This window comes from Corvus moneduloides, chromosome 2, assembly GCF_009650955.1.
Source record: "Corvus moneduloides isolate bCorMon1 chromosome 2, bCorMon1.pri, whole genome shotgun sequence".
Taxonomy (NCBI): Eukaryota; Metazoa; Chordata; class Aves; order Passeriformes; family Corvidae; genus Corvus; species Corvus moneduloides.
Window position 1 is genome coordinate 86,019,253 of NC_045477.1, and position 21,491 is coordinate 86,040,743.

Consider the following 21,491-nt stretch of genomic DNA (forward strand, 5'->3'; position numbering starts at 1 on the left):
AAAGGTTCAGAGGATCTCACAAGTGAACAAAGCCAACTTCCATTTTGTATGTCAAAAATCCAAGGAGACAAAAGAGAAGTATAAGTAGCTTTACACCACTGCCTCAGACTTTTCTTTAGAAGGACAGCTCACTTTTCAAAAAGTTCCTCTTTCTAATAGCAATAATTTTGTATGTTTCAGTAAAGAGGATGGTTTTTTGTTTTTTGGGTTTGGTGGTTTTTTTTTTTTTTTAGATAACACATCTATTTTAAGAGTGAGCTTTAAAAGTGAGGTCCTGGGAACGCTTGTACATTTTTGCCTGGGTTTGTTAATGAAGAATGACACTAAATTGTTGTGTGATGGGTAATGCTTAGTTCATTACTCACTGACATGTGCCTTGATACCATCAACTCCTCAACCAAATTTAGCCCTGTTATAAGCAGATGTAACTTCGCTGGAGTCAATGGGATGAGTTTGCATCTGCAGACGGAGAAGTTGGAGAGTATCACCCTTTCCTGGCAGCTCAGCGCAGCCCGGCTCCTCCGCTGCTCCAGCCCGGGCGAGTCCGGACCTTGCCCGCAGGTTTAATCCTGCTACCGCCGCACTACACCCCAGCCCGCTCCCGGTCCGCCGACCCGGCCCAGCCTCCCCTCCCTCCCGAGACCCTCCCGCCGGGGGGCAAGGGGCGACGGGGCAGCTCCGCCGTCACACGGAACACCCGCCCCAGGAAGGGCCGGATCCCGCTGCCAGCCACGGCCGGAGTCCCCCGCCGCCGCCGCTGCTCACCGCCAGTACACCCCGCCCCGTCCCCGTGTCTCCCGGCGGCCGGGGCCGACCTGCGGCACCGTCCCGTCCCTCCCCCGCCCTCGGAGGACAGCGCCGGCCCCCGGGGAGTCGGCGGGCGGGAGCGGGATGGAAACTTACTTGGGGTTAGAGGAATTCCAATATATGGGGTCTAAAACGATGGACCGCGCCAGTGCAGTTCTGCATAAAACCATCACGGCTCCCCAGCAGTACTTCCAGGCGGAGGCATCTCGCCTCCGCGCTGCCATGGTCGCAGGCGGCACCGAGTCCCTCCCCGGAGCCTCGCCAACTCCGCCGTGCGCCTTCCCACGCACCTGAGCAGCAACAGCAGGGTGGGTGCCCGGTATCCCAACAGCCGGGACGACTGATACGGAAAAAAGAGTAATAAAAAAGAAATTGAAAAAAATCACACGGTAAGAGTCGACGATGCACTTGGCGAGAGCTGCAAGCAGATCTACTGAGTCATGTATGCCACTCGCACGTAGGGATATCTCCTGAGAGGTCAGATCCAAGCTACCTCCGAAGTAACAGCAATAGCAAAAAAATGCAAACGCCTCAGTCCTTCCTCTTAGTGGGGGTCTCCCGGCTGCCTTGGAAGATGCCACTCAAACTGCCAACTCCCATTTGGATCCAGAGCGCCATACGCGTTCACAGTGTCTAAGGCTCGTGTGAAAAGGAGTAAAACAAAAAAATATATTTAAAAAAAGGTAAAATAAAGGATGGTGGGAGAAATAAAAGGGTTAGGGGAAAAAGGACACAGCTTCGGCGGGAGATTCCTTCTGTATGTCTCTCACTGGTCCCCGCAGTTTGCAATCCGCACGGGCACCAGCCCGGGCTGTTTCAGGCAGCTCGGAAGCAACCGCGAGTCAATAAATCCACTCCGAGTCAGCTCCCCCAGTCCCGAGGAGGCGCATCCACAGGGCTCCGGCTTCCCCGAGGGGCACTGCTGTCCTTGTCGCCGGCAAAGACCACGGAGCGGAGCAAGGAAATAAACAGGGGCGGACAAAAATGATTACAAAAAAAAAAAAAAAAAAACCAAAACCAACCAAAAAAACGGCGGGGCGGGGGGGTCGCAGCGTCAAATCGTCCCTCTCCCGTTGCGCGATCTGCAGTGCGCGCCGCGGCGGCCGACTGAGGAGGAGGAACGCCGGGCGCGGGACTTGCGCCACCGCGCAACCCAGGGCGGAGGAGAAGGAATGGAGCGAGGGAAGAGGAGCGGCGCCAGCCACAGTCGTTCCCACCGCGGCGCTTCCAACCCCCGGTGCCGCCGCTGCGAGCTCCCAGCGCAGGAGCGCGGCCGGCAGCAGCGCGCTGCCGTAGCCATATAAGCGCAGCCCCGCTGCCCCGCCGCCGCCGCTCATAGGGCCGCCGCCGGGCCGCCGCGCTGGTTGGGCGCCGCGCCTGTCACTTACCGCCGAGCGGCGGGCGGGGCCGCGCCGAGCCCGGCCGAGCGGGCCGGCAGGTAACACCCCCCGGCCCCGCCGCGCTGCGGGCGGCCGCTGCCCGCCGTGCGCGGACAGTCCGCTCGCTGTGACTCACACCAGGGCTGTGCGGGAGGCGCGGCGGGCCCAGATGGAGCGAAATCGGGGCGGGGGGGGGGGGAGAAATTAAATAAGCATTAAAAAACAGCCTTTGCTAAAACTGTTTCCCAAGTACACTGCCGTTCAAAGAGCGGGAAGCAGCGGCAGGGCCGGAGGCACGGGGCCCCCCCACCACCCTGCCCGCTGCTGCGAGCGCAGCACCCCGGGGGAGCGCACTGCCGGCGCTGCGCGGCAGCGGCCACCTCCGCGCCGTTGCGCGGGAAAGGGCTGGGCCGTGTTCCCACTGGCGCGGAGCTCCGTGCACAACTTTCTGCGGGTTCCCTGCCGGGAAGGAGGCCTGAGGGTGCTTCCGCGCTCGGTTCCTACTGGCCCTTCCCACGGCTTCTGTGAGTTTTCGAAGTTTATCTGGTTGCGCGACTATTAGCCACGGGCCGTCACTGAATAAAGAAGAGCCGGACATGCCGAGCCCCTCAGAGGGATGCAGAACGGCGGGCAATGCGGGGCTCCGGGGCCGGCTGAGGATTCCCTCCCCTTTCTCTGGCGATTGCTCAGAGCCTCTTTCTTCCCCTCTAGATATTCGTGGGAAGGGTTCGGACACAGTTCGTTTTCAGACGCCGCGTATCCCACCAACACGGCACCTGGCCCTTTTATTTCATCCTATCATTAATTTCTGGCCAGAGGCAGCTACCTGCGGGCAGCGCTGGAGGTGTTTTCCCCGCGGCTTCGCAGGTCCCCCGGGAGGTGCGGAGGGCGCCGGGGGTCGTGGGTACCCCCGACGCCGCCCTCGGAGCCCGACACGCCGCGGCTCCCGCGGCACTTCCACGGGGACACAGCTCCCACTAGCGGCCAGCGGCTGCCCTCCGCAGGGGGAGCGCTCCCGCTCGGCGGTCCCCCTCCGCCCTCCCCCGCGTCCTGCCCGGTCCGGCGCCCACACGGTTCCACGGCAAAAGTCGCCGGCAAAAGCGAAACAGGGCGGCGGTACCGCTGCCCCGGGAGGTGGTACCGGGCTGGGAGGCGGCACACACGAGGGGTCCACAACGAGAGCTGTACCGAAGCTAAACACGTGTGGTGTAATGGCATAGTCGCTCCTGTGAAATTAAGGGGGTTACCGAATTTCTTCCAGTAGAGACTTCTTGCCAAAATAGTATCTGCAGAAAGGATTAAAAGTGAAATCCCAGGAAATTACGGCGCTCTTTCTGCCATTTCCCTACCTTTTAGTCGAGGCATGCAAAGAACATGCTACCAAAGACCCTAATAAAGAGCCAATTTCGCATAATTTTATTCCTGAAGAAATATGGGTATTCTCTTAAAAATCGGCTTCGTGGTGGTGCTTGTCCAGCTTTTAGACGAACGCCAAGAAGCTCTTATAAGGAAAACAACTGGCAGTGTAATTTATTTCCCTGATCAATTTTGGAACCCAGTGTTCTCTTTCGACCCCTTTTCAACTGAACGGGTGTTTCAGCCTGGCAGAGCCCGCTCCTCCCGCCCGCAACAGAGGGGAAAAAAATTGGACGCGCGCTCGAAGCCCCATAGATTTTGTGTTAATTGTGTAGGGTTGTTCTCTAATGAAATCTACCACTCAAGAAAACAAGGAAATCAGTTTGCTTTTCAGACAAAACATCGAATACGTTTTAAGTAAACTGCTTAATTAAATTTAATTTGCAGTGAGGAAGGAATTGCAGATCCGGCGACACAATTTGGTGGAAAAGGATCTGATTCCCGGGACGGAAACTTAGCACTCAAGTGGGAGCTTAGGTATCTATGCGCACCGAGGGGCATCAAAGGAGAACTTCACCAATGAGGGGAGGAAAGTACTTAATTATTAAACTTTTAAGCAAATGTGTGGTGTATAGCCGGTCGTGAGGCAACGTAATCACGGAGCCTGATCAATGCTTCCAGAAACAGAGACATGCAAAAATAGGTCTATCTCAGTTTTGTGATGCTGCTGCTTCTGTTTGTTTAGAAGCAAAAGGTTACGAGCGGTGTTTTGTAAAAGCTGTGAGTAAACTGTGACCTCTAACTCTTCGTATCCTTGCTTTAAGTAAACCAGAGGAAATGAAGAGCCCTGGTATTGTCTGAAAATATCCTCCTGTAGCTAAATATATCACACGGCGCCTATTGTCCAGTGCCTAATCATTTTTACGCAAATACAGCTGTTTTACTCTACTGTCCAGCATCCTACCGATGCACACTGTAAGAGTAAAAAAATCCGCGTTAACAAAATCATTTTTCAGTAAAAAACAAGACAAAATTGGGCACTTGTTTCCGAGATAACCTAAGAAACAAAGATTAAGACATCCAAAGAAATGCGGTGGCTCGGTGGCTACACGGCTCAGGTCACCCTTTTTGGCCGAGGAACCGGTCCCTGCGGCTGGGGTCGGGTCGCAGAGCCCTTTCAGCGCTGCAGAGTTACGGTTCCGAGCAGGGCCGGGCCGGGCCGGACCAGGAGGCGGGGGCCGGGCGGGGGCGGGCGGCGCTCTGAGGGGCTGCGGCGGCGCGGAGCCCTTGGGCAGCCGCCCTGCGACCGCGCTCCTTCCCCGGTCTCGACCCTTGCGCCCGCTGCATCGGCCTCCAGCCTTTCCGTCTCGCTTCCGAGAAGGGCCTCGGACACGGGAGAAACGTAAGAGTAAAGGTTGGGGACGGGGATTTCAAAGCAAAAATGCCGACGAATGTTCGGAAGTTAGAAATCGGCTTCGGCCGCCGCTTCTCTGGGGGCTATTTCAGGAGGAGGGCCCGGCAGACATTTCGGGTTTCGCAAGGAACGCGGTTTCCTTACAGACGAACACACAGGGAACAGGCTTCTGGGGGAAATCCTGCCGCGGCTGTGGGAGCGGGGTCGCGGTCCCCCAGCGCCCGGGCGGTCCGGCTCGGCGGACGAGGATGGACGCACAAATGGACAGATGGGTGGATAAGCGCGGCCAGAGAGCAGGTGAGACCTGCCTATCCCTTGCCTTCACTGAGAAACTGGGACTTAGCTGTTTGCACCGCTTAAACCTTTATTTCCTGTACCTCACCCAGGGTTAAAAAAAAAAATCGTGTTTTCACCTTCTTTCCGACAGTAATGTGGGGAATAACTACACAGATACTACTGGCTCTGGTACTACAAAATCTATAACGAAGGGCAGCTAACCTGAATGGGATCAGGATTGGGCCCACAATCCCAGATTCTCTTTTAAACATCAACCAAAATATGAAAATTTTGAAGCGGAAAAGCTCACCATCATTCATCATTACATGAAAATGTACCAATTTTCAAAGTCGAAAAGATATAACTCAATGGATACAATTACTGCTAAATTCAATAAAGAGAAATGATCACAATTGATGCTTATTGACTTAAATGGATTGTTTATAATTTGTGCAAAAGGCCAAGTGTGCCAGATACTTGAAACAGCTCTTCATTCACACCACAACAGTGCATTTTCTGCACTTATGGTAGAGTAAGTACATATCTAGATGTTAATTTGCCTTCTCCAGGTCTGTTTCATAACCGTAGTTTTGGTTAACCATAGCTTCTTAGAAAATGAGCTTGGCTTTTCCCAAATACAGCCATAGAATTCAAGCAGCCTTGTAATAAGTCAGAGAAGACTCATACATCCAAACCATGCATTTTGACTCTGTTTGACTTAATGCCAATTCTCAGTCCCAGTATTTGAAAACAAAACTATTTACATTATTCTACGGTCTGTGATATGAGGGGTAAGAAAAATGACCTGGGATCAAGCTTCTGCCACACAACTGGCCTTTTATTATCAAAGGGGATCTATGTCCTTTTGAGCAGAGCTGATGCTGAGGCAGCGTAACCCTTGATTCTAAGTGTCAGTCCAGGGAAGATGATTGCAAGCATGAGGTTGTTCAGTACTGAAATGTCAACAGGAGCTTGGCACTATTAAGCAGGTTAACAAAACGGTGGGATGGAAAGAGGGGTATAACCCTGAAAGGCACACGTGGCAGGACCAGCATGAGAATGGAACAGAGGTGCATGAAAGTCACGGTTCAGCTCCTGCTAGACTGGCGCATCAGTCCAAAACCAGACCAACCCAGGCACTTCAACCCTATCCTCCTGCCTTGGAATGAGCCTTAGGCACACAGGCTGCTCCAGTTCTCTTCTGAAATAAATCCCCTCTGTAATGCAGCCTGGAAGGTGTTTATTGACTTGAATTTTGCCTGCACTTGCACCAAGCTGAGACCCTGCAATGACAGAGCTAAGACCCCAAGTGCTCTGAAAATGTTTAATGAGATACTGCATACAGTTAGAAGTGAATAATAACCAACACCTCCGTATTTGGTGTACATGCAATAAATGGCAGAACTCAAAACAATCCTGAGAGCATATTAATAGCATTGCAGAGGGGGATACCAGCTTCAAGTCAGGAAGGACAATAGATAGGGTGAGGTGTGTGAGGTGGCACATAGCTAAAGAGAAAAGGAGACATCAAAGGTAAATCCTTCTTTTTCAAGACAAGATAGGAATAGCTGAAGTCTTGATACTTTAGTGAGATTATACATACGTATGCAGTTGCTTGGCAGTTTAGACATCTCACTAACTTAACTGTCTCTGCTTTGCTAAGCTTCAAGGATACCATCCCTCCAATACATCTTAGGAGTTAGCTTTCCACTTGGGCTTGGAAAAACAGTGATAAATGAACATGTGAAGTTCAAATGGCAGTTTAGCAAATCTCCAAAGTAAGAGCACATGTTTAGCGTGCTGCTCTAAGGCCTTCCACGCTCCTGCCTTTGCCAGACAGATGCACTGTTTCGTATTAAAATAATTATCCAGGACATTTATGAACGTGCTTGGGAAAATTAAGATCTCTTCTGTTGCCATATAAGGGAAATGAATACTGCTCAAAGTAGGTGGCAACAAAAATGCCTACCTGCCTCCCTGGGGTGGTCAACAACACACAAAACCCCAGAATAACCCAAGACTTGTCTAACCAAAATTTGAAGTTGAAACTTCAAACTGTAATGAAATAAAAATTAAACACCCAACACAATCACCAACAGCACCTTCTCTATGTAGGTTTATATCCTCCTATAGATGCATATGAGGAGCTCACAATTTAAACACTACATAAATGTCAGCCTATGTTCCTACATACTTTGCATTAAATGGATATGAAGTCCTATGGGAATATAAGAATATCCCAAGTTCTTACCATCAAATGCCAACTTGCCCCCTTCCCAAACTGTGTGCACTATTTTCCTAGAAATCAACAGTATCTCTGAAGTCCTACAATAATTTTAAAAAGAAAACCCAACAATGCAAACATAACATTCACCAACACCAGGTCTGCAAAGATCTAAAACTTAGAGAATGCCTTAGGACAGCAAAGAGACAGCATATTCCACCAACTGAACTTCTACGCAACAGAGGAAATGAAACCAGACCAAACCAAAGACCTAGCTGCTTTCCCTTTTTTTTTTTTTTTTTTAAAAGGGCACTGGAAGGAGAAACAAGTAGTGAAATGTGGAATGGCAGAAGGGGCAATCTCATTAGGAATGGGCATTTTGTCCACAAGATAGTCCTAGAGGTGGGACTGAAAATAACCTGGTAACATCTAAGCCTACACAATATTAAATGCAGAAAACAAATGCTGCTATTTAGCAGCAAATTATGTGATGCAGAACAAAATGCTTGATACCACAGCTGCATGTATGATTACTTGGCTTCTTGCTTTTAGAACAGGAAACAAAACTGCATAGGTCTGTTTTGAGTATTGACTTTTAATAGCTTGTTTCTCATAAGGGAACAGGGGATGTTTTCTGTTTTAGAAATACAGGTATCAGTTGATCTTTAAATACAGCCTGCTCCTGCCAACAGGTCATGTACATGATTTATTTGGCTTCAGCTTTTGTTTTTATGCATTAAGCAACCTTCAACCTTCTTTTGTAATACAATATATAGACAAATTTAAGTACAGTAATAGTGTAGGTATTTTACCGTCTTCACATTTTCTTGACATACTGGACAAAGTGATACACATAAGTCTGCCCCCAAGCCCCGGTTTCATACAAAGCATGTTGAATACTGCTTTCAGTGGCACATTCAACTTGATCTCACATTTAATTTGCTAAATCTACAGAAACAGACCCATTGGAAATATCAGGAATTATTTCCAACTTTGTCCAGTGGCATTCAGATGCTCAGGCAACTACTGGTAACTTTCATTTTATGGTTACTACAGATGTTGCACGCTGACAGGAAAAAGAAAGTTTTAGAACTGGACAAGCTATAGTAATCTAGGTTTTGGTAGAGGAATTACATACAAAAAGGGGAACTTTATATATATAGTTTTCAATCTGTAGTTTCATTTTTCAAAATAAAACCTGTATATATAAATGGATAATATTCAAGATCTGTGTAACAGTTGCTTTCTGGCTAAAACAATATATTTAGACAGAATCTCACTTTCTGTTTTTCAGTTCAAATATACTAGCCAGTCCAGTCCTCTGGGAGAAAAAACTTCCATTTTTAAATCCTTTAGGATCCATCAGATTCATTATATGGTAATGACCTTAACTTATACAATATATTATATTATGAAGTGAACTGAAGGGGTTTAGATATCGGAAGTATTGGTTTGGGTGCAGTAAGCCAAACAGCCGTTTAAACATGATACTACAGCTGAAATAAGTCTCTGTCAGAATAAAAACCAACATTCATAAAAACAGCAGCAGCCATCAATAACATTCACAACTGCAGGGATTTTTTACTGTGTGTAATTTTGCATTATAAGTAGAAGCCACAATAGTTTAAAGCAAAATTTAAAAAAATATCACTATAGTCTTGAATTTAATAATGTGAATTTTCACTCTTATAGCCGTTTATAGAAGTGTACTAAAAAAATTTACTTAAACATACGAATTTAAGACTTTCACTTTATTCGGCAAATTGGTTTATTTACACAATGGGGAACGCTGGTTGAATGCTGTCAATGTAATAAAAACAAATCTAACAGAGACAATACTGAACTCTCTATGTATTCATAGCAGAAATGACAAACTATTTCCTTACCTGTATCAGGAACATCAAGCGCAACAACGGGACAGTATCATAGGACACTGATTTAACAATAAACCACAGAGGTCCAGTAATACTATGGCAATTTACTCATGTATTTACTGACTTTAAAATAAAAACATTAAAAGTCAGCAATACCCAGTATAAAGTTCTGTCAATTATCAGAGTCAAACTCTGATGAGTAGGTCAGTAAAACCTTATCAGATCATCCACAGTTCATTAAGTGACATGAGTTGCTTCAGACCACCAATACAGAAACAAAATTGATGAAAACAGATTACCCTCTAAAAGTCAACGATGATCTGGTAAGGGTTTAACTTAATGGAAGTTTAAAAAAAAAGAATTGCAGAGCACAGCCCCTATTAGAACAAGCTAACTTTCCAACTTTCAAAAAAGACAAAAAAAATTTGAGAGAAAGAAAAAAAAACCAAAAAACACTTCAACATGAAGCTACCATACAAAGTTTTTGTTTGTTTTCCTTTTTTTGTTGTTTTTTGTTTGTTTCTTTTTTTCTTTTAAGAGTTCAGAGTTGAAATTTAATCCTGGCTTTTTAGGGAGAAGGACAGTTTTGGCCTAGACTTTCCTTTGCCCAGGATAATTTTTTGCTCTTCCTTTTGCTGACGCTGTCTCTCTTGTTCTAGTTTCATCCTCTCCTCATGAATCTTTCTTTGTTCTTCAACAATTTTCAATTGTTCTTCAGCCTATATAGGAAAATGGTAAAATTTAGGCCAGCATATTTTGCAGTCATAAAAGCAATTTACAAGTCCATATTAGCTTCCAAACAGGTCCAATCCTGCATAAGTATGTAAGCAGTTCTGCCTGAGCTAGGTGCCATAGTTGGTTTCAGTGAAACTATTTATAAAATGGTTATTTGAATTAAGTTTAGAAGAAACACTGAGAACTTTCTACAGCTAATGTATCGAAATCTGGAGTGCTTACATGCCATGTTTTTCAGCATTGCTTTGCACATAACATTATATTTTAATTAAGGAAGACATTAGATACATACAGAAAGTGTCCCAACACTTGTCACGTGTAAGCTGAAGTAACATACACACATAATGAAGTAACATACCTTCAGGCGGAGGTCTCCCTGCTCCAAAACCCATCTAAAAACCCCTCCTAATCCAAAACCATCTTCACTTGATTTGCAACTTGTCAATCCTTACATTGACCTGTAATTCTTACAACTCTCTCAGTGGTCTTCTAAAGGTGCTTATTTCTATGTGTTCATTACATCAGTCAATACTTTAAATTTTCCATTTGTCCTGTTTCCACCATAAGAGGTTGAGAAGAGGGTAAAACAGAAAGATCTAAAACAGATGTAGTTCAAGCAAAAAGATTTAAGAAGCCTCATTTTTATATGAAAGATGTGCAACTACTTGGGCAATTGAAACTGACAGAGTTCAATCAGAATTTAGAAGCAGCTTAGTTTGTCTTATCATCAATTGATTAGAATCAGCTAATTCATATTGAATGTTTTCATGTGGCAAGCATCTGATTAAATGGGCTTGAAGACCAACAAAAGTTAGACTTTCCTAACTTACACATCTTAAGCTTATGCTGAAAGTCCCTTTCAGCACTTCTACATCAACATTATACTAGAATCAAATCTAGTTTGTACTTGTCCTGCTCAACAAAACAGAATTAGTCACACAAAGCTGAACACATTTGCAAACTTACTTCAACATTCCCCATGAGATATAGCTAAAACGTACTTTTTAAATTCTGAAGGCAGACATTTCCCTTCTAAATTAACTGCATCCAAACTGTTTTACTGACCTAGTGTTACTGCTAAGGATCTGGTCTTTTATGCTCAGGGGAAGGAAAGCAGCGTTACTGATGGAACCAGCAACATGCAAGTTAAACTCTAGAAAGGGTTGATTTGTTTAAGTGTCGCAAATCTGGCAGAGACACCCGTATTTCCCTACAGAACAGTTAAAAACACCTTCACATACCAGTTTAGCTTGTGCTTCTGCAATTTTTCGGTTATTCTCTTCTAGTATTCGCTCTAGTTCCTCACGCTTTGCACGCTCTTCTTCCTAAAGGGGAGGACAGGGCAAGATGTTAGTAAAGTAAAATACTCATTTCTGCATGTTCACTAATCTTTCTCAGAATTCTCTTGTGAACTGACTTAAAGCGGCAGCTTTACAGCCACCTATTTTGCCTCACAACGGTAAACTGTGCAGCCACTAAAACTGGTTTCTAGTACTCAATTTAAATCATCCCGCCCAGTCCAAACAGCAACCAACTAAACCCTCCCTAATCACAGAATCCTGACAATTTATTACTAGAATTTTAATATCACACAAATCAACAAGGACAACTACAAAAACTGGATAGTATTTACCAAATTAAAAAGTAATATAGAAAATATAAATAAAGTGAATAGTTTGTCTCACCAATTAAGTATACCTACGTATTCTTTACCTATACTCCTTTAATCAGCATTAAAAGTTGAATATTTACTGTCTTGTCCAGTGTCCTGCAGAGTGTGCTCCTCGGCTGCCATACGCGCCAGCTTCCTCTTTAAAATGATTTGTACTGTTAGCTTGGCAATACCTGCATCAGCAGCTCAACCATTTATAAAGAAACAACATACAAGGAAGGCTGAGCTGAGGAATGCAGATGTTTATGGTAAGAAGGAACAAAAATATGTAAATCATTCCTAAGGCAAACAATTAATAAGAAAAATACATTTACTGTTAGTGAAAAATACAAATGGTAATCCATACTTCATGGAGCTATGGGCTTCTTTCATGGGGAGAATGGACTTAACATTCAGTCAGTATTTTGACAATTTTAAGACAGCTGAAACTGTCTGCAGTATGAACTTGGAATTCAGGAGTCCAGGGAAGGCAAGATCAGGAAATAAAGCCTTTTAATTGTTGTTTTCTTGGTGAATTTTATGGAACTCTGTTATGCAACTCAAATATGAAGACTGCGTGAAAAATTTTGAAGTGTTTCAGTTCACATAATATATATCCAAATTATTTTTATATTTGGAGGATTTAAAGTTAGCCAGAGGTTTGTGTCTGTGTAAGAAAAAAAAGTTAATACGAACAAAGCAAGCATATGAAAACTTCTTACTATGACTAGTAACCAGCTACTAGCTAGCACACTTCACTCCAGGCATGGAGGTTATTCTGCATTACAAGGAACTGGTGGGACTTCTCCACATGACAATGATGATACCAAAAATACTTTCTTAAAAAAAATCAAGTCATCCATCTGTTCAAATGAAAACCTCTAAATATTATGAATTTGCTGACTATGGACATGTAAATCAACTTAAACTCTTTGATATTAAAGTCTGAATTTGAAAAAAAAAAGTATAATTTATTGGTTTTAATATTTATTGTAACTTAGCATTCCATTTGTTTCCATGTAATTTGATACTATGTGACTGACAAGTCACATCTAGTACGAAGGGGAAAGCTGCATTGCTACTGTCTCTCCTTTCGTAAGCCAATCAAAATATTAATTTAAAATAAACTGTGTAGGACGTACAGAGTGAAAAAAGCATTTGACACTTAAGACTATTTAGCACAAATTCCCTCTACAGTTTGAAGTTTGTCTTGAAATTTCTAGATCCTGGAATGATTGGTGCAGGCAGGCATCAAAGCCTTTAGTAGCAAATTACTGTCTCACAGAAAGATATTTTCAGCTTCTGCTCCAGCTGCTGATTAAAAACCAAAACAAAAACAACAAAAAAAGCCCCAAAAACCCAAGTCACACGTTCAGCTTGACTTCAGACAAGGGCAACCTGCTCTTTTATAACTTCTAGGGAGAAAAAAAGGAGTTGTTAGTAGTTATTAAAAATGGATATAATGATTTGGACAGAGATCCTTCATGAAGACATGGATTGGCTTATGCTTGAAGTCCCAGAATTAGTCCAATGTAAGCTCAAGGAAAATGTTCATTTTAAATGAAGAATAAGAAACCTATTTGTTAAAGACAGGTACTGCAGCTCACTGCTGGACCCTGCTTTTTGCCTGACTGAAGGCAAAAGCCTCTTACAGTCTAGGTAAACAAAATGAAACAAATGAAGGATATATAATTACAGATTTTTCAATACCCTTCCCCAAAATGAAAGGACTGCTGATAAATCCTGCAGCCATGGCAAAAGTTTCAAACAATTCTGAAATATGTAGGTCAGTTCCTTTAACAATCAAGTATCCTTGTTCAGGTTTTAGGAGAGTAACTGTTTAAATATCAGTGAGCTCCTCTGAATAGGCTAGAAATTAAGTTTCGCAGCAATGCAAGTTTGTATGAGAAGGGAATTAGATTTGCTGTATTCCATCTCTTTCTGAACCGAACAGGAGGCACAAACCGACACTGAAAGTTTTGCCATGGACTGTCTCTACTTTCCAAACGACCGAGCGTTACCTCTCTGGCTTTTTGTGCTGCAAGTTCAGCTTGTCGCTGTCGCTCGAGTTCTTCGAGCAACTGTTTTTCCATGATGCGCTTAGCCTCCTCCACCCTGCGGAGAACCTCTCGCTCAATCTCATCCTTTCTTTTCTCCAACTCTTCTTCTACGCGCTTAGCTACAAGTTCTTCCACTCTTCGAGCAGTTTCTTCCTCTATGAGTTTCTCTTCAATTTCTTGTTGACGACTGCAAAATGCAAACATGAGAATTACATTTTTAATCAATAATGTTTGCACTGAAACAAACTCCTTCAACACACAGCATCAGCCATGCTACTGAATAACTTCTACACATAGATGATATATTTAAAGAATATTTTGCCCTACATCTAAAGAAAGTGAATATTCAGGCCATCAATGTTCCTATCACAGGAAATCCATTCAGACCACACCATATTTAACATCTTTCTATATACTAACAGACTAAATTGAGACAAACTTATCCTACTTCTTGATTACAATTAGGGGGAAAAAAGAGAAAAAACCCCAACCTAAACCAACAACCACAACACCATGCCACCCTCCTCAAAAAAATCCAAACTCCACCCAACTTTGACCATTATTCACCCTTCAGGAGTTTAAATGGTCTCAATTTTTCACATATAGTAATAATATCCTGTAAAATCTTGTCATAAGGCCATCACCTTAGAGGCACCAAACTAATTTCCAGTGTCTTAAAATAGAAGACAGAAGCAATAAAATTTGTGATTTCAATATTTTAGCTAGAATTCTAGGTGTTGTATCTGTAAGCTGGTTATCCAGTCATTTACCCTAACAAATTTCAAGTACTTCAGCTCTTAACTTTTTTAATGCAGCACTCGTGTTTCTACCATAACAATACAAAATAAATTATCAACAGTACCAAGCACTAAATAAATCCTTGCAAACTGCTGCTTTCCATGTTCTGAATTTTGGAAATATTTTTAAATGTATTGTCTTTATTTTAATTTAGCAGCAGCATCATCATTTAGCCTGATCACTACTTTTTCATTAAAAAGTATACAAATATACTAGGTAAATTTGCAGGTTAATTACCAAATACAGAAAAACAACCCAGGTAGTAATCACTGGTGCAACATCGCAATTAAGATATTCAAGGATGACCAACAGAGAATATTCTGTTTTTCATGTAGTACTATTTACTTGGAATTACTATGAGCTTTGGGGAGAAGACTCTTGGTTTTAAACTTGACACTGAACTTTCATTTTAAATATTCCATGAAGTACCGAACAATCTTATGAAACTTATCTTCTGGCCTGTCAGCAACACAAATCCAGGATTCAGAATACCAACTACTGTTGTAATATCTTAATATTCTGTCATTTTCAGAACGTTTGCATTTTCCTATATCATTTGGAAGATCCTTCCTAATCTTATGTGAAAAGTAACTAATTAAAAAAAAACGTTACATAATTTACCAACTTTTAGATGACCTAAGGTACAATTTGCAAATATGCAATAAGAAGATGATGAAGTATGGATCACTCATCTACATACATATGGGAAATAAAAAGGTGAAAGGCTCCCAATTTCCCCTGTTCACGTGTCATCTTTTCAAAAGTATACTGAACTAAGTGGATCTCCTTCTTAGAATGTTTTGGAACCCTCAACTCAATCATTCGGCCAGAGAATATCAATTTTAGTCTTACGATCCTCCAAAGACAGCAATCTTAGCTGGGGGCACATTAGGCCAGCAGTCACTTTTTCAAAATGGACACAAAATATCTTGAGGTGATTTTTTTCAGAAAAAAAACCCCAAAACAACATAAGACAAACAAAAAACCTAGACCACTCCCAGAAAAATGCATCAAACCCATTCTGAAACCCATTTAAGTGTTATCGCTGCCAAGCTATGACCCTTTGTAGCCAAATGTTTAAACATCCTTTATATACTAGGTATCATTTTATTTTAAAAGGTTTTCTTTCCCTCTTACAAGTATTTATTCAGCAGCAGTCTCACCATCCTGTACCAATACAGCTTAGCATACTTTAGCGTCTGTTCTAAAGAAACAATTCATCATAAAGTCCATATTCTCATGTTTTATTAAACTATCATAGCTTTATGTTTAACATCAGGAAATCTAGGAAAAAAGTTAGCTAATTGAATAAAGATAGTGCATCGTTACAAAAATACCATGACACTCATGTCTGAAATAGATTTTCAAATATCCTCAGCAACTGATGATGTACTCAAATTAAGCACTGTGCCTGCACACATTTCATTCTTCTCATTCCAACAAATTCCACTCAAATTTAATTAAACCAATCAAATATATTTTTAGCCTTGTAGGCAATGATAATACTACGATGACTTAGACCTTATCAAGAAAATAAAATTATAAACACAGATATAAATCTCGGTGATTTATTCTGCAGTATACTAACTTTTTCTTTTTTTTTTTTTTTTTAGATCACATGAACTTCCAGTATTTTATCATTTCATCATCCTGGCCTACTGAGTTATGATTCCAGAGCAACAGATAAGTCACTAATGTAAAAACTATTTTTAGTATGATCCATTTACTTCTTAAACACTAATTGTATGAAATCTGCAGAAAAGAAACCACTTATATTTCACAAAGTTTCTGAGGGGAAAAAAGTCATACCTGCAAGGCAAGAAAATGAGCATTACAGGAAAGGGCTGAAGTTAGGCTGTGTATTGAGATTTGAACAAGACATGAGAAGAAGAAAGTCACTTCCAATCTATGAACTGTTCACTGACTTATTCAATCAGAAAGGAAGTACTTCTTTCATTATCTAACATGAATCTATACTAACATACAGAACACAATTCACAGATAACTTACTAAAATACCATACTTTTCTACTCTACTAAGTTTTATTGCTTTTTCTTTTTAAAATTTAAAGTGTATTGAAGGAGTATCAAAATTCCATGCCCAATTGTTTCCAATATTGATTCTTCCTCAAATGTGTCTACTATTCTGTAGCAAGTATTGCTCAAATATCAAACTCCTTCTATACACACTTCATGAGCTGTAAAATTTCAAAGCTAACTTACATAGAAAATTTACTTACATATGAACTAAAACAGCTTGTAAGTACTAGAGTAAACTATTCATTCTATTCTCAAATTCTTAAGCACATTCCAGTTCTTCATTGTAGATATGCACAGAATATTTTTCTTAATTTAGGTACTGAATAAAATTCTAAACCATAAACCGAGGATCAGTATGTCAAAACGTGTCAATTTCCACGTGTTTGTGTTACTGTGGAAGTTTTTGATGACATCACTGTCAAAACCCTGAAATTAGCAAAGGTGATTGTCTTCAAGCAAAAATGAAAGTGACAACTTGGGATCACCAAGCCCGACTGACAACTAGTATTTCCTGAGAACAATATGGCTGAAGTAAAGCTCCACCTGAGAATTAACGCACTACTTGGCTTCGCATGTACAAACAAGTGCTATTTCTGAATTAGGTGGTCCAATGAGCAAAGGTAGTGATCACAACTGTTCAAACCGTTCTCCTCTCTGCTGCATAAAGGTCTGTTTTATAACTTTATACGTTGCTAAACATATTAATGCACCTCCATTATTAAAGTAGTATTTATATCTGCAGACTTAATAAATAACCACACTCCCCATAACAAACTGAAAAAAGGGCAAGGTTTCAAATGAAACAAGTCACCGGATCTCACCGTCCTATTTGGCAAGAAAGTAATCCCACAGTGTTAATATAGCAGCTGCACAGTGTTTCTTGAAAACCTCAGTCGAGCAACTCTAGGTGCCTCCGCTCGACGCGTAACAAGCTCCACGCCACCGAGGGGAGGGGCGGGCGTGTGGAAGTGCAGCACAAAGCCTCAGGGGCGCCGAGGCCTCCGCCGCAGAGCGAAGTTTAGGAGCAGCGCAGGAGGGAGAGACCAGCGACGGCGGATGGGAAGCGGGCAGAGCCGGCCGGGAGGGAGGAGGCGTGCGGGGGGCTCGCACCCCGAGTGGGCGGCTCCTACCGCACCTGAGGGAGCCGGGCTTTGAGAAAGGGGCGGATGGCGGGAAAACAGGCATTGGTTAGGCCTCAGCGAGGGCCTAAGCGCCTGTACCCAGCCGCAAGCGGCCCTAGCCCACAGGAAGAAGGCGCGGAGAGAGAGGCACCAAGGCACGGAGCACCTCCCTTCCTCCCCCATCCCTCACCACCCCTCTCGTCCCCAGCGCAGGCCCAGGGCTCACATTTTCCGCTGCCGCTCGAACTCCGCTTTTTTCTCCTCCTCCTCCCTCTTCTGTTTCTCGTCCAGGCTGCTGCGCTTGCTCACCGTGCGCCCGAAGATGTCGATACGGTCGGGGGGGGAGGAGGCGCGGTCGCGGTCCCGGTCCCGGTCGCGCCGGGAGGAGGGGGCCGTGTTAGAGCGCGAGCGGGAGCGGGACTCCCGGCGCCGGTTCCGCTTGCTCTCCCGGGACTTGGAGCGCTTCCGTGCCCGCTCTTTTTCTCGGGAGCGGGACCGCGATCGGCTCCGGTTCTTCTTGTTGTGCTTGGAGCTCTTGGTGTGCTTGGAGCGGGACGAGCTCCGGCTGCGGGACCGACCCATCCCGGCAGAGGAGAGGAGAGGCCGCGCCGGCGACCGCTCGACCACCCCCGCCCCCTTTGCTAGCGGCGCCTGAGAGAGGTGCGAGGAGGCTCTGCGCGCATCAGCACCGCCCGGGCGGGCCCTTCGTCCTCTCCCTTTCCACCGCTTTGCGCTGCGAGGAGAAGGAACAGGCCCCGGGAGCGGGAGTGAGTCCGGACGCGGCCAAGATGGCGGCCCTGGCTAAGCAGTGACTCTCCTCTCCCGCCCCACAATGCACCGCGCCGCGCCCGAGCTGTTCGCTCCCCTCCCCACCGCCTCCGGCGCCGCGGCGGAGGAGCCCGAGAGCACTCGTCAATGTTCGGCAGCCAATGGCAAGCGCCGCTTGGAGCGGGCCCCTCGGCGGCGATGATGGGGAGCGCTCCGGCCGAGGCGTTGCCTGAGAGAGAATTGCTGGGTTTCCTTTAACTGAAAGTTGTATCAAGCATTGAATATTTTCTTTTTCTTTTGCTTTGATACGGGAAACAGAGGGAATTATCAGTGCAGATTACGGAAGTTGCGGAAAACGCTTAAAGGCCCCACTAAATTGTGAAAATTAGTTTTTGAGTCCTCTTGCACCTCTGTGAAGACCCATCCTTAAAGGGAACGAATCACCTGAGATTCGTAAATGCTCATTGGTAGAAAGGAACGACAACAGTCAGAGGGTCGCAAACAACCAGAAGGTTTTATCAGTGAATTACACACGCTTGGCAAAGAAATTAGTGTGTTAGTCCCATGGCAGTGGGTTTTGGATAAAAGGGCAGGGTGAAAGGGAAGAGAGGAATTAATGAGGGAAAGAAGAATTAAAGCTGAAAAAGAGGTCATCAGTTTTGGTTCCACCGTCGACCCAGCTGAGGGAATGTCAATCCTGATTTCAGCGTCCATCCAGCTGTGTCGGTCTGGCCGATGAGATGCCCAGGGTCCTAGGGGTCTGTTTCCTTCTAGTTTGTCTCCAGTGTGGCATAGGGAAGGGCTCTCTTGGTCGTATTTAAATGTATTTACCTGTACATGTTATTGTCCATTGTTAGCAACAGGTGTGTAGGCATAGAAGAGTATGAACTCAGTGGTATCCAGGTCAGGCAGAGACTATGAACTCAGTTGTTCTGTAGGCATGTGTAGGATGTTTTTATTCCAGTTCTGCCGTGTAATTGTTAGCCATTTCTGCTATAACAAAATTTGGAACTGGCGTTATTCTTTATTTTAGTAAACTGGTGCAATCTATAGATAGTTAACCTCATTCTTTACATTGAGCCAAAATTTTAGCTCCTTGATAGCTTTCAGAACTTGTGTGCTTTTTTTTTTTTTTTTTTTTTTTTTAAATAGGTCTGCATTTTTTCTGAGTACTTATACTAAGCTTGCAAAAGGTTCCTTTAGCCATTGGACACAATCCACTCTCACGTTAAGATCTTTTCTTCTAACTAATTTGATTGACTTGCCTTATTTTTCTCAAAGGAAGACTTTCTTATTTTGAAACTCAGTCTATTTAGTACCAAAAATAAGTAAAATGGAAGCATCTTTCTGACAGGTCATTGTGCAAGTAATAGCTGAGTAAAGGACATGGCGAAACCTGCACGGCAGGAATTCCAGTGCCACAGGCCCTGGGCATACTTGTTTGTCCCTAGCCCTGGGGAAGCTCATGCAACAGGTAACTAAGAAAGTTGATAATCAGACCTTTTAGCCCCTCACCGGGTAGGTAAGTTTCTAGCTGGCACCTTTCCTGAAGCAATTTGCTACAAGTGTGTACTGGAGCCTTTAAATTCATACTGTGCATCAGGTTCTGGATAAAAAATATATCATAATTTTTTTAGTACTACATATCATAGCGGATGTACCAAACTTGACCTGAAATGTAGTAGGGAGGAAGGGGCAGAATTAATTATTTCACGGTCACCTATAACTATAAATGAGTTTTAAAAATAATTTTCATAAACCAAGGTTTCTCCTTGGTAAAGTCACTCTAACCTGGACCTGTATTTATTGTTATTTTAGACAACCTTGGTTGTCTGAAGAAGTACCAATTTCATCAGCAGATTTTTATTCCTGTTTATTAATATTGACTCATCAGAGCTATAAAATGTAATATGCAATATTTTATGACAACAATTAATTATGATAGATTGTGTGGAATTAAGGAATTATGTAGAGTAATGAAATAATTTTCTCCAATCCATTATTGTATTGTTCTGTCTCATTTTTTTTAAGTTTCCAAATAAATAAGAACACAAGATTTTTAATACCTGTAATAGTTTAAGGTCATTACTCTATTTACTTGGTTATTTATGAGGTCTAACTTCTAGTACTTCTGGAAAAAGCTCTTTTTCCTCTTGAAAAATACATTCCTAATAGATAAAAAATTTAGTAGAAGAAGATTGCTATCTGTGATTTCTCTTTACTTTGAAGTTTGGTAGTTGTTTGATTGTTTTTGGTTGGTTTTTTTTTTTTAATTCTTCCACCTTATATTTCCCAGCTTAATGATAGTAAAATATTAATATTTAGGGTTTGTTTTTTTTCCCACTCAGATATAATTACAATTGATATGGAATTACAGTACCAAAAGGAACTTTTTAGTAAATACTAAATTTAAAAACTATGTTTAATTACATAATTTAATTTCTTGTTTTCAGCTAATTAAAAAAGATGGTAATTTCCCTTGTCAGTTTTCTTTCAAAATTTTCAATATTTGATTAAAGTCATGCAAATTTTTTTTTGATTAAATAATATTAGAATTGTTGTGTTTTTAATCCCTTGTAAGTACGTGTTTTATTCCCAGTTTGCAAGCCATACTGAATTTCCATGCACCCTTGTGTTTTTGCATTTTTTTTCCATTTAATGTATCTCCGTATATTAAAATGCATAGTTCGCTTCTTAAAACGGTTGCCTTGGAGTTGGAAAATACCTTATTTGACAGCCAAATGGTGGCGTAATTAAAGCACCTCACCCTTCTTTACCTTGGCTGCTGTCATCACATGAAATCTCTCAACCCATAGGCATTTGGGGATAGCTCCATGGAGATATTGTGTTCTTATAATCTCCAGATTGTACCTGCTCTTGCTTACACTACCACTTCTGTCATTATCTGGGTCAAGAGGGATCTTGGGAGATTAAAGGTGGATTATTTTGGGTTGTGCTAGTGTGGCACAGCTGGATGTGACATCTTTGC

General features: G+C 43.1%; 2 protein-coding genes and 1 long non-coding RNA gene across 3 annotated transcripts in view; 1 reads left to right on the top strand and 2 right to left on the bottom strand.

Moving 5' to 3' along the window:
* Positions 1-2,090, bottom strand: part of EFNB2 (ephrin B2) — a 45,696-nt gene extending 43,606 nt beyond the window's left edge. Inside the window, exon 1 of the mRNA XM_032100146.1 lies at positions 904-2,090. Coding sequence (XP_031956037.1) covers positions 904-1,031 — 128 coding nt within the window. The 5' untranslated portion in view covers positions 1,032-2,090. The remainder of the gene's footprint in view (positions 1-903) is intronic.
* A 2,697-nt stretch (positions 2,091-4,787) lies between these two features.
* On the top strand, positions 4,788-5,649 carry LOC116439977. Its single transcript, XR_004238356.1, has 3 exons — positions 4,788-4,944; positions 5,103-5,253; positions 5,384-5,649. It is a non-coding gene; the product is annotated as an uncharacterized LOC116439977 (long non-coding RNA).
* A 2,382-nt stretch (positions 5,650-8,031) lies between these two features.
* ARGLU1 (arginine and glutamate rich 1) lies at positions 8,032-18,570 on the bottom strand. The gene is made up of 4 exons (XM_032100147.1): positions 17,961-18,570; positions 13,738-13,963; positions 11,307-11,390; positions 8,032-10,049 (listed from the first exon to the last, which is right to left on the bottom strand). The coding sequence occupies exons 1-4, from the start codon at positions 18,314-18,316 to the stop codon at positions 9,885-9,887; spliced, it is 831 nt and encodes a 276-aa protein (XP_031956038.1). The 5' UTR covers positions 18,317-18,570; the 3' UTR covers positions 8,032-9,884.
* Between the last annotated feature and the right edge of the window lie 2,921 nt (positions 18,571-21,491).